The 13,582-nt window shown below is 39.8% G+C and overlaps 1 protein-coding gene across 1 annotated transcript; it reads left to right on the top strand.

The window, feature by feature from the left end:
* Window positions 1-1,799: 1,799 nt before the first annotated feature.
* On the top strand, window positions 1,800-7,561 carry LOC110226405. Its single transcript, XM_021018121.1, has 2 exons — window positions 1,800-5,316; window positions 5,408-7,561. Exon 1 carries the CDS (start codon window positions 2,055-2,057, stop codon window positions 5,160-5,162), a length of 3,108 nt encoding a protein of 1,035 aa, XP_020873780.1. The 5' UTR covers window positions 1,800-2,054; the 3' UTR covers window positions 5,163-5,316; window positions 5,408-7,561.
* The last annotated feature ends 6,021 nt before the right edge of the window (window positions 7,562-13,582 follow it).

Raw genomic sequence — 13,582 nt, 5'->3', positions numbered from 1 at the left:
AAACTATTATTGGGCTTTTAATTTCTTGAGAGAGGCCTTGGGTCAAGTAAGACCATGCGCACTAGTAAAAGTGGGGTGTGTTAGTGTTGTTTTATTAATAAAATAATGAGAGTTGAAGTAATAAAATAATGTAAAATTTTTTGTCTCATAATTAAATTCTATATCCGGTTGTAAACATACACGCGGATTTCGTTACTGACACAACTTTTGCAATAAAATCGTTTATTTTAATACTAAAACCCATGGTGCGATTGCACCGTTGTGTTTGCTCTAAGGCTATACACCGATTACTAACTCGAATATTATTTAATTTCTTGGGATAAAACGAAATAATAAACAGTATTTTGTTGAAAAACATATATAAATTATGGATATAAAGTAATTCAAGACTTCAAGTTAATCTTGAGCGATCTAACTACAGTATTTCTACAGTTTTATATATATATGTGAAAACTACAGTTTTGTAACTTTTATTCATTTATTTATTTATTTTTCATCACTTCAATTTAAAGTTTTTTAAAAATCAATTTACTCTCTAATTTTCAAATTTTTATATACTTGACACAAAAATTTTGTTTACTTTAACTATTTTGTATCCATTACCACATAATTTGGTTAAGGGTAGAATTTGGCATTTTGCGAATATATGTCAATTTAAAACGTGTAGTCATTTTCACGTAAGAAACTTGAAAAAGTTGGCAAAAGGGTACGACAATGACTCGGACGTGTTAAGCACGGGACATATTTTTGTATCTGTGGACCACAGACTGTGGTCTATATTATTACATTCCCTTTCCCATTCTATATTTAAGAAGATATTTTCAAAATTCACGTCAAATAGAAAATAGCTCTTAGTTAAGTTTTTACTTAAAATGGTGAAAATTAAATTAAAAATTTATCGAAAGATGCTTCTCAAATTTGTGATCGGAACCAACTCTTAGGTCAGACGTATTAGATGTTACGTCTCACATTAAGACAAAATGACAATTTGGAAAAATTTATAAGTGGTTAATTAACCCTATTAGTTATTTAAGTGGGTCGTGCCAAACTTCACTTACAGCGATGTCAACAAGTGAAATGTAGTAGTATATATTTGATATATTAGTGGCAAGTGGCAACTGGCAATACACTGAGATATAATTTATCTCAAAGTATAATAAGAATTAGGAAGAGAGGGCATGAACAGTGCTGCTTATTCCACTGGTCAAATATTTTAATTTTATGAAATATCTTAGTCTAATTGCTCACAATAATTGTTTTAATTTTAAAGTCAAAGCCTATATTGATATGTTTAGTACTCGTATAATTCTATAGTAGATTTCCGTACATTTCTAAACTATTTTAGTATTTTTACTAGGGAGAATTGTCCAGAATGCCACTTTTGGGCCAAAACTTACACCCATGCCATTTTCCGTTTGGGCTTTTGCATTTGCCATTTTTAGTATTGCGAAAAGTCTGTTTTGCCCTTAGGTCAACGAGCGCCATCTTTGTGATTTCAAATTTTTTTTCTTTCTGCAGCAACGATGGCTCTGTTCACGGAGGTGACCGATGGCACTGTAGACATGTCATTTGTGTGGCTGAGATTTCGTAGGGTTTTGCTTTTCTATGGATGTAGTGAAGAGGACTTAAGTACCAGGATATTATATAGTAGTTGCCCTCTTGTGGACATTGTTAACAAAATTTGGTGCCGTCGTTCTCCCGAGATCTATCGAAGGCCACAGTAAGAATAAAGACTACATCAGAGTTATGGATCCGCAGGTAATAGTTCTTGATTCATAGTTTAATTTCCACTTACTTGTTAGTAGTCAGGTCCTGGTGTAAGTGTTTGAATGATATTTTAAGACTGATTCCCAATTTCTTTCTATTCACAATTGTAGTAGTCTTTCCTCCAGTTGTACCTGTAAAGGTAAATGTAAAGAAGTTACTGATAATTGTATTTAACAATACAGGGATCACATGTGCCTGTCTTTGTAATCGCTGGCAGTTGGGAATGCTCTGATAAGGGTATATGGGATTTCTATATTGCAAAAGAATGTTATGCACGCAGTATATCTATGAATGTTGGTATGAGCTACGAGGATCTAATCTTAGCTGTCCGTAAAGAGTTTGAACTGGAGGGACTGAGCTTCAAACCAAAATTAAGCTACTGGCTTCCCTGTCAACTTTCTGTGTTTGCAGTGAATTCAAGACCCCCTGTCATCATTACTAGCACCACGAGCGTCAGAAACTTCTTGGCTGTAAAGGAAACTGCAGTTCATCTAAATCTCTTATTGTCTCTTGAACCTGAAACTGGTGATGATATTGGCGTGAGGCTGAGAAAATCTTTGGTTCCTGCTGAGAAGGGTAAAGATTTTGGTGGGGATGAAACTGCAGAGGCTTATGCAGCGGTACTGCCAATTGAGGAAGCCTTGCCTGACAGCAGATACAATCTTACTAGCAAGCACAGTGGTGTTAGGAGGCGGCTATTTGTTGACACGGATGCATCTTGTTCAAAAACGCCAATAAAGTTCATCTCTGTTCCATCAAGTAGTGAGGAGTCTAGGAAAAATGATTGTGGCATCATTAGACTTGGTGATGCAGATACACCATCACTGTCTGCTCACTCTGAAGATAACAATGCAACAGGTATAGTGGGACTGCGAGACGTAAGTGCTGAAGAGGATGAAGAGTTGATAAGAGCAGTTGAAGATGTTGAGAAGCGTCAAAATGAGCTACGGATGCGTAAGGGTAAAGGTAAATGCAATGATACTGAGGTTGATACAGGCAGTAATCATACTGAAGATTCTGACACAGATGGGCTTGTTTCGTCAGGGACAGAAGATGATGATCTTTGTGATGAGGATTACTGGAATTTGGCATTCGACAGCCAATATCCTTTTGACTTCAATGCATCTTTATTCCAGTTAGGACAGCCAACAACAGATGTCATATCGCCAATTGTTGAAGATGGAAGATGTGATACTGGGGAGGAGGACATAGGTGCAGCTGTTCTGTCATACGTGACAAGGGAAAGAGAGGAACCTCAGTTTGCAAATGAGGACAACCTTAGAGCAGAGGTCAAAATTGGACGAGAGGGCAATCTTGGAGGAGAGGACAATGTTGGAGGAGAGGGCAATCATGGAGGTGAGGACAATGTAGCAGGGAATGCATCCCCCGGTTTTTATGATGATTACCTAGTAGCCAATGATTCCTCAGGATTTTCTGATCGCAACCAAGGTGGGCCTAGTGGACTGACATTTGCTGTGGGGAACCACAGTGAGCCTGGCTCCTCTGCTTTTGGTGTAAACGACCAACCCGGGCCTTCTTCCTCTGTAGTTGCTGTGGAAAAGCAAGCGACGGTTTCATCAGCATTGCCTTTGGCTACCCAACTCGGTGATTTAGAGGATGTGTTTGTTGATTACACACAGAGAGGCGATGCTGAACCAGTTTTTGATGACATCTACCAAGTAACTAACACAGATGGATGTGCCATTATATCTGCTGAAGAAGATGCAATATATATTGGTAGAGTGTTTAAAAGTAAAGAGGATTTACAAAACACTTTAGCCATATATGCCATCAAGAGGTTGTTTCATTTTAGGCAAACAAAGTCAGACAGAAAGCGGGTCATATGTGTCTGTATTGATCGACATTGTAGATGGAGAGTATTTGCACATAGGGTATCACAGTATTCAGAAAATTATGAGATCAGAAGAGCAACTCTAACCCACACATGCTCCATCACTTCTAGGTCACAGTATGAGAAGCAAGCTTCAGCAAAAGTGATCGCTGCGGTTTTAAAAGATAATTATGCCAACGGATTGCCTGGGCCACGCGCAGTTGATATTCCGGATATAGTGCTAGCAGAGCTCAAAGTTTCAGTAACATACATGAAGGCATGGTATGCTAAGGAAGCTGCTCTACTTAAAAGTCGTGGGAGTGATGAAAAGAGCTACAAGCTCCTAGCAGTTTACATGTACCTTTTGGAAAAAGGAAATCCGGGAACAGTATATAAGCTGGAATATACTGCTGGAGGAGCTGTTGCAAAACAATTCAAATACTTATTCTTTGCTCTTGGAGCAAGCATTGCAGGCATTAAGTTCATGCGAAAGGTAGTACTTGTAGATGCAACTGCTATAAAGAACAAGTTTATGGGGGTCCTTATGACTGCAAGCATGCAAGATGCTAATTTTCAAGTTTTTCCAATAGCGTTTGGAATTGTTGATGCAGAGAATGATTTGGCGTGGACCTGGTTTTTTACTCAACTCAGCTCGCTTGTCCCTGATGCAGAGGATATAGTCCTTGTTTCTGATCGGCACAGGTCCATATATTCTGCGGTTCGAAAAGTATATCCACTTGCCTTTCATGGAGCATGCGCAGTCCACATTGAAAGGAATGTTAACGCTAAGTTTCCTGGGACAGGCCTCTCAAGCCTTGTTTGTAAAGCAGCTCGTGCATTTAACTATGGTGACTACAAAGAATGGTATGCTGAGATTGAAAGGAGAGACAAAAGGTGTGCAGTGTTTTTGGATGCAATACCTCTTGAACACTGGACACAAGCATTTTGTAAAGCAAAGCGCTACAATATGATGAGCAGCAACATTGCTGAGGCTCTAAATGGTGCATTAGCAAAAATCGTTGAACTTCCCATTGTTTCAATGGTAGAGTCTATCAGAACAAAGTTGATGGAGTGGTTTTGTTTCAGAAGGGAGAGAGCAAGAAAACTATTGGCTTCGGGAGAGCCTATAACACCTAATGTGAACACATTACTCCTCCGGCACCACACTGATTCAGCAGGTTTGGCCGTTAAACCAGTTTCAGCATGGAGTTTCCAAGTGTCTTTGAAGGAAAAGAAGTTCTATGTCGATTTAGCAGAAAAAACATGCAGCTGTTTGCAGTTTCAGAAGCTGGAAATCCCTTGTTGTCATGCTCTAGCAGCAGCAAGAAGAAACGGCGTTCCAGTGCCAGCTCTTGTAGGTGAACACTACACGGTTAAAGTCTTTGGTGCAAGCTACGAGAAATTTATCTTCCCTGTGCCTAATGAATGCGACGTACAAATTCCGGTAAATGTGCAAGAAACAGAATTCATTCCACCAAAAAATAAGAACGGTCCTGGCCGTAGGAGGAAAAGAAGGATCCCTTCCACTGGAGAGTACCAGGTAAGATGCAGCCTATTACTGTAATTGATAGAAAAAAATGTCACCACTTGTTTAGAAATTAACTGTTTGTAAATGTTTCTGAAGGGTTCTAAGAGGCGCAAGACTGGACCTCATAAGTGTTCTACATGCCATCAAAAAGGCCATAACAGAGCTACTTGCAAAAACATGCCTGGATAAGGTACATGACTGAAATTTCAATATGTTGACTTTGTTGTGTAGATTGTAATCAAAAGCATATGTAGTTAATGTTCATAGCAAAACATGTGCAGGTGAGTCAATGGGGAGGAGTACTTTTTGGTCCAACGAAGCGATAATGTAAGTTGTGAAGGTTATTTTTGGATTGGTCAGACAACGACCATGGACACATGTGGTTAGCAGCAATGGTGATACCTTTTGGTGTATTTTGAGTACTCTACGGCTGATGCAAAGCCGCTGTACAGCTATCTGGCGACCCGCTAAGTGCACTTGGCTAAAAGCCAACTTTCAAACAGATTGTGCCTTCAATGTACGTAGCACTTCTGGTAATATGCAGGAATGTAATATTAAGATGTAATATTAAGCTGCTGCTTAAACAAGTCTACTGATATGTGTCCTTTAACTAGTAATGAAAACTGCTTCTGTTGGTGTAGATGGAAACTCGGTGCATTGATATTATAGGCGAGTAAAAGGTGCATAACATTATACATTTCAGCATAACTCTCGGAATCGAGTCGCATACATAAAAACAAAACATCTGCGGCAAAGACTAGTGACCCTAAAATTATTTATAAAACAGTTAGGGAGACCACCACCAAAACGTAAGGAATTGTCATAACGGCCAGCCCTTGGAAATCTCATGGATGTAACTTGGTGCAGAACCATTTCACCAACCTCAACTGCTTCCTCAATATTAGGAACAAGATTAAAAAATGTTTGCATCACCTCCATACCTTGGTCAAAAGATCCACAACAAACAAGAACAATTCCCAGCGCAAACCTAGCATATAGGATGTGTGGAGCAGCGGCTCCTAACAGGTCAATTGAACGTTGGCAAGGTCCTTCTTGAGCAGCAAGCCGTAAGCCTTCAACGTAGTGAGCAGATGGGTTGGCAGCATCCAAACACCGTAAAAAGAAGGGCCGGTAGAGAGAACCAATATTTGCAAGATGAGGTGCAAATACAAACTCATCAATATCAACGTCCTCAAGAACACTGACATCAAAGGCAAGGGCCATGCCTTCCGATCCAGCAGCTACAAAAGGGCCAAGCTCTCTGAAACCATGCTGTGAGAGGCGGCGAACAATTTCTAGAAGCAGAGCATGTGGAATGGAGTTCATTTCATGCAATTTGGTGTTTGTTTAGCGTAGATTGCAAATAAAGAACAAGTGTGTTTATATAGAGTAAATAAAGGGGAGAAATAGGAGTAATGTGGTGCAGAAATGCAGGTGGGGGTTAAGCGTCAAATATTTCATATTGAATGATGTAGGTGGCACAGGAGGAGCAAGTGGGAATAAATATAAGTGGACAAGTCCTTACGTGTGGAAGGAAAAGAGACAGTGTAAATTACATTAAAATAGAAAATAAGATAGGTGCAAATACATATTACAAGCGTGGTTGCAGAAAAGGTAGAGGAGTGATAGTAATGGGAAAAAAATAGTTGTTAACATAGAAGAAGGAACATAACAGTAAACCAATAAAAAAAACAATGACTGCAGCGTCTGTCTATGCGGCACCGAGTACGAAAACAGGTAGGTATGTCAACATAGTTCCAAGTGTTACCATGGGAACGAATCTTAACCGGACCTAGTTGAATAATGTGGCGAAAGACCTTGCTCCCAACTGCATCAGCTGCTCTCCACGAACCAATGTGAGAGACAAAGGTGTCAATTGTGTGAAGTGCATTTTGGTAAAACCCAAGGCAAATCTCAAGCAACGCTCGAGCAAACCAAGCATGAGGTGGACTGTTACCAATGGTGTATAACAAGTACAGAGCGTCTTCTGAGCGCCCACATTTGGCAACAAGCCTGATACTCTCAAGGTAAATAGCAGTTGGATTACGAGACTCAAAGCAACGGCGGAAAAAAGGACGATAAATAGAGTCTTCGTTAATAAGCGCAGCATCATCAAGAAAGGGTTGAAGGCTAACATTGTTGAGAACAATGGGATGAGATGCTAGAGTGTGGCACAGTTTGGAAGCAAGCAGCAAACCCCCAAGAGACTTAAACGAGTCCTCCCCAACACGGGAGACAATATCTAAAGCAATGTTAATGTCCAATTTTTCCATTGAAGGGGTAACAACAAACTGTGAACAATTTTGGACTTTTAAAGAAAAAAACATGGAGTAAGTGGTATGAGGTATTTAATGTCAAATAAGGTAGTGGGTGGGGAGCGGGGAAGTGAACTATGACATTAATGGTTTGTAAACGTGAATTGTATTCTCAATAGACATAATAAACAAAGTATACGAAACCTATATAGTAGCTGAAAGGAAGACAAAAAGCGAGGAAGTGAACTAAGAGAAAATAGAAGTTATAAGTGCATGCGAGAAGAGTTGCAAATACATGAAGAATGTACCTAAGGATTCACATTAATACATAAGTAAAGAAGAGCAACTGTAAAGCAGTGTAGTAATGCGTAGAAGCGAGAAACTAGTAAGAGAAACAGTAATAGATTCAAGCGCGGGAGACAAATTCTGCGTAGAGATCCATGGCATAGTGCATTCTGATATTGTCAACTTGCTGGTTTGTCATGGCCCGAAGAGGTTCAATTAGCTGATGAGAGTGGAGTTCAATAAATTTAAGGCACATTGGGCCACAGTCGCCACCCCTGTGATTTTGCGTGATATTTGGAAGGCGGTTGAACGTGAAGCCAGTTGACGGCCATGTAGATGGCACATCTACACATACAGAGCGAAGCAACGAAGGCAACATTTGAGCTACAGGAGACATGTAGGATACAACCTTCCTAGCAGAAGTGCAGTCTTCAAACGGGTCAAGGATGTCAATATGACCACGGGGAAGATCTACAGCTAAGGCAACCCAATGTCGCTTACCCCAGTTCATTGGGAGATAGACAATGTCCACATCTGTGAGCCACGCCAACTGGGAAGGACGCCCATCAACTAAACCACGGGCATAGGCAATCAAAAGAGGGTTCCAAGAATAGGCAGTTGTATTGAGGTTCTGGCTGAAACTCATAAACCTACTGCTCATAATCGAAGTGAACATGGAGTCGAGAACTGTAATTCTGCGCGACGCCAGATAAGAACCATGTTTTTTCCAAAGGAATGTCACCATGCAGTCAATGTGCTGGAAAGAAGAAATTTAAAAATGCAGGAAATGTGAGTAACAAGTATGAGGGAAATCCACATAGGGAAAAAAAACAACATAATGAGCTGTAGTAAAGAGAAGACTTACCAAGCTGGATAGCCAGTTTTTGGGTTTATATATGGCAGAGAAAAAAGAAGCAGGGTATGGCTGGCCATTTATAGCGTATTCACTGCAAAGAAGAAGGCATTAAGAATATAATGAAGGAAACTATGGAATGGATAGTAAACTGAGCCATAATCGTGTAAGTGTATGATGCACCTGCCCGAAAATTGGGATAGCTGATGGACGAATTTTGTAATAGATGCGGAGCCAACACTGTCAAGCGTACTGATAATGTATGTAGAACTATCAACAACATTCTTTGGCTGACTACCGTGTTTTTTGCTGCGCAAGTTCATAGCAGGGCCAGAGAGCAATTGCTGTTTGGAAGGCTTTGCAAGGCTAAAGGAAGCAGGATTTTTCTTGCGTTGGCTAGTTTTCTCCAAAGAAGAAAGTGGATGATGTTTGTCAGAAAAGACACATGTGGTATGATCGGCAGAACCATCATTGGGACATGGTTGAGACAGATGTTTGACTAACGCAGGATGGTGGGTTGGCAGAACATCTGTGCTATTTCTAGGGAGTGGCAAATTTGACACAGGTACAATTGGTGGAACAAAGCTAGATCCCTTTTCAGAATCAGGCATCGCAGCGGCAAGAACAGTGGGGGGAACCTGTCAAAAGAATAGAGTGGCGGAAGCATAGTAAGTCAGATGTGCAGAGCTTAAGAGAGAGTTAGCAGCATGAAATAACAATTTACCAAAGAGCTTAGCAAAGGAAGAGGAGAAGAAGGAGGGACATGAGGTTGAGTGAGCTGCGGACAATGGTCAGAAGAAGCAGGTTCTGAAATCTTGGAAGCAAAGCGGGAGGTGTCAACTGTGTACTTAGCAGCTTCATCAAGCAACGATGTACAGCGTGTCTCTTTCTGCAAAAAAGGAAGGACGTAAATAACAAATAAAGTAGGACATAGGGCAGTTTATTGAAGTTAGAGGAAATCTTAAACATAAAACAACCTGAGGAAACAACTTATTATCTGGCCGTAGCAGAGAAATAGGAGTACTAGATTGAGAGCAATTAACTGTAGGAGCATTGTTCACAGTAATTGTAGGAGAAGAAGCCTTGCAAAAAAAGGGAAATTAGCTACAATAGTATCCAAAAGCATATTATATAGTAGCATCAACAAGAGCCTTACCGTTGGGGGAGGAGCATTAGCGGTGGTATCGCGAAAGCCAGTACAAGCTTCAGACGAAGCAGTTGATAATGAGCAACTTTGGGAGAGAACATCATGGCGAGACCCACGACCAGAGCAAGACGAAGCTAATTGTTTAGCAGAACGGTTGTCTACTTGTTTCGAAGAAGTTGAACGATTTGACAATGATTGAGCAGGAATCCCAGCACAACCAGAACGTGTTACACGTGCAAGTGAAGGAGAAACAGCAAGAGTAGGAGTACTTTTAATAGTCGAAGGTGCAACTACAGCAGGTTGATAACCGTTGTCAATAAGATCACGAACCTCAACTAGCAAAGATTCCTTAAAGCTTTTAAATTTTTTCTCAACAAGTGTGGCAGCCGCTTTGTGTTTGGAAACAGGAGGAGACCGTCCATCCCGCTTAACCTTTTTCTGCCCATTGACTTCACCCGAACTTGAACTTTCAGAGGCGCAAGCATTACATTTACGCTTTCGAGAAGACCTTAGTGATGGCAGAGATGCATCACCACCAGGCCAGATGGATGTATGAAACTCAAAGGCTGATGCAATAAGGGTCTCCAGATGGGTAACCTTAGGGTCACAATGGGCTGAACCTACAAATCCAGGCGCAGGTGTTTGTGGCAGCAAAACAAACAGCTGCAGAAATTGACGATTAATGAGGACGCTGAAAAAAAAATACAGGAAAACGAAGCAAGTACAAGCAAAGGAAGAAGCACATACAGAACGAGAATACTCTAGACGCATAATGTTTGACGTATGGTATGACTTGCACTTAGGAAGTCGAGGAATGATTTGGTCGAGGAAAGTAAACTGCTCTCCTCCATTGGGCAGGTACTTAAGCAGTGATGGGATAGACTTGAAAGCAAACAACTGGATAGAAAGCGGAAAGCCATGGACAGCAAGAGATGATTGTCTAAGCTTTCCTACAAGGGTGGCTGTATTGTCAATATAATTACCAACTTTCACCATCCGCAGCATCCGGTGAAAAGAGTGTCTTCCCCAAGGATATTTGAGAAAGAAGTCAACATCTTTCACCATTTCAACCACCTCCATTGATGCTTTAACTGGTTGGGACCGACAAAGCAAAATACCTTCTACAATAACAATGAGACAAATCCTGAATTTACGCCAAGGGGCCATAGTAGGCTCGCGCTTAAGACGGGCAAGAAGTTCCTTAACAGTAACAGAACCAGGTTTACCACCAATTAACTTATACCAATAAGGTGAATCACCTTCAGCATGAGATGTTGCAGCTTCAAGTTCTGACTGCGGAGGTAAATCACAACAAGATAAGCCAGTGACATCATGAAATTCTTTTAGGGAAAACCTCAAGGGCTGACCACCAAAAACAAACCACATTTCCGCAGAATTAGTTGTATGCAGCTGTCTACAGAGCATCTGGTGCACCAACTGGCCAGACAATGAACAGTGACGAACAGGAAGGGAGAAAAGGGCCCCAAGAGGAGATGCCAACAAAGATTCCAACTCAGGCATACCTTCAAGAACTTTCAATATATCAATTAAGTACTTAGGTTTTGAATACGAGTTGATACGAACTGCATGACCAGGATAGCAATCAACAGAAAAAATTCTGTCCGGAAGGACGCCTGCAAATAAGAACAGCAAAACCAACATTGGTGTCAGCTGGAAAATATGGTACATACTTAAAAATAAGAACTGGGGTGCCAGTAAACCCAAGCAGGAGTGTATAGGATACTAAACCCTAGGAGCCACTGGGCTGCCAGTAAACCCAAGCAAAAGTGTATAGGATACTAAACCCTAGGAGCCACTGGGGTGCCAGTAAACCCAAGCAGGAGTGTATAGGATACTAAACCCTAGGAGCCACTGGGGTGCCAGTAAACCCAAGCAGGAGTGTATAGGATACTAAACCCTAGGAACCACTGGGATGCCAGTAAACCCAAGCAGGAGTGTATAGGATACTAAACCCTAGGAGCCACTGGGGTGCCAGTAAACCCAAGCAGGAGGTATAACAGAGTAAAGGGTAAAATACAGCTTCACCGAAGAACAAATGTAAACGAGACTACACGGATACACCCTAAAAGGCACAAAACTAGCTACCAAAATCAGAGTTCTGTAAGAAAAGGAATGAAGAGCAGAGCAGAAGTATGCGAACCTGGTCCAACGGAGGGAACTGCTCCACTTCCAAGTGAACCCATTGAAGTAGCAGAGAACTACACAGGAACAGGCGAGATAGAGATAAGCTAGTAAAGGATGAAAGCAATTGAAGCCTCAGAGAAAAGAAAAGGCTCGGTTTACTGACCAATGAAAGAGTATGGTCGTTGGCAGAACCAGAAGCAGGCGTACAATTTCAATATGCAGTAAATATCTCAACCTATACATGACGGAAGAAGAGCGTATAGAGGGATTAAGACATGCAACGGATGAAATCAAACCCAGAAATTTCGAATCGGGTAGACAAAATTACAGTAAATCTTACCAATTGCAGCTTTGTCGATCGATCCAGAGGCAAGCAATTGTAGATCTAGGCAATACAAACTCGAGAATGAAAGATAGAAACGAAGAGCAGTGGTGCGAGACTGTCTGTTTTCCCCGCCGACAGACTTTGTACAGTGAAGCAGCTGATGATTTAAGTCGGATTTTTTAAAAATGAATTATAAAAACACGTTACGTATTTCTCTGTCTGTTCGGGCAGAGGAGTAGTCATATCGGGCAGTGGAGTAATACAACAAAAACAAAAACAGTTTGTCGCGTAATCAAGGCTAAATCCGTAAAACTACATGGTCGGAAAATGGCAAATTCGAAAACTGTTCAGAAAAGGATAAAACCTACAAATGCCACGCTAGAAAAGGATAAAATCTGTAATTGATTCTTATATATATTTTGAATCCAGACACTAGTGATGCTTAACTACTGTTGTAAGAAAAAAAAATCCATTTCAGACTAAACTATATCTTAAATATGTAATCAAATAGTATATATCCACTAATTTATACAATAAGATATTATTATTCAATAAAAATTATGGACCACAAATCCACAACTTCTTAACAGAAAAAATATCTCTTTAATTTTTGTGGAAAGGAAAGTGTCGTTATTGTCAATATTACTTCACTTAGAAAAATAGGGTACACTTGAAATAACAAAATTATTAAATCGTCATAAGAATAAATTTTAAATACATTCTTATATATTAATTTAGAACTATATTTCAAGAAAGTCCACTCTATACTTCAATAATATTTTAAAATCATATATTATGAATTCGCCAGTTAGTAAAACAAACTATACTACTAGTAGTAGTTAAAATAGAATTGCTTATTACTATGGTTTATAAATAAATAGTATGGAAAAATTATGGACAAACTCATGAAATTCATCAAAGGTAGGGCCTTAACTTGGCAATTCCCAGAGCCTATCAAGCAAAAGAAAAAAAAAATCAAAGGCTGTAACTTTTCTAAATTCATTGAAAAATAAAAAGTTTTACTTATGATGATATATGAGTCTTGGAAACAGCTAATCTCCAAATCAGTTCAAATGTGGCTATGTTTCTCTGCCAATGTTCTTAACAAGTTATATAATTCATAAATTAGAATTTTGCCATTTTCTAATATATCCACTGAATCATGAATACACATTGTTAGATGAGTTTATCAAATCATAAAACTTGTATCACACAATCCAATATTATCTACCAAAATAATAATAATTAGACATCTGCATAGAGAATGTTTATATGGATTACAATCATGAGTTCATGACTTGAGTTGTTAGAATGGAACATTTTCAATTGACTCAACTAATATAATTTTTGAGAATAAAATATTTAGAGGGGAACTTAATAATGAATCTGAAAATATAATAATTGCAATTCATGAAAGAAGTTCTCTAAAGCGGAAGCATCAACTAA

The sequence above is a fragment of the Arabidopsis lyrata genome (assembly GCF_000004255.2).
Source record: "Arabidopsis lyrata subsp. lyrata unplaced genomic scaffold ARALYscaffold_89, whole genome shotgun sequence".
NCBI lineage: Eukaryota > Viridiplantae > Streptophyta > Magnoliopsida > Brassicales > Brassicaceae > Arabidopsis > Arabidopsis lyrata.
This window is presented reverse-complemented; position numbering and strand designations above follow the sequence as displayed.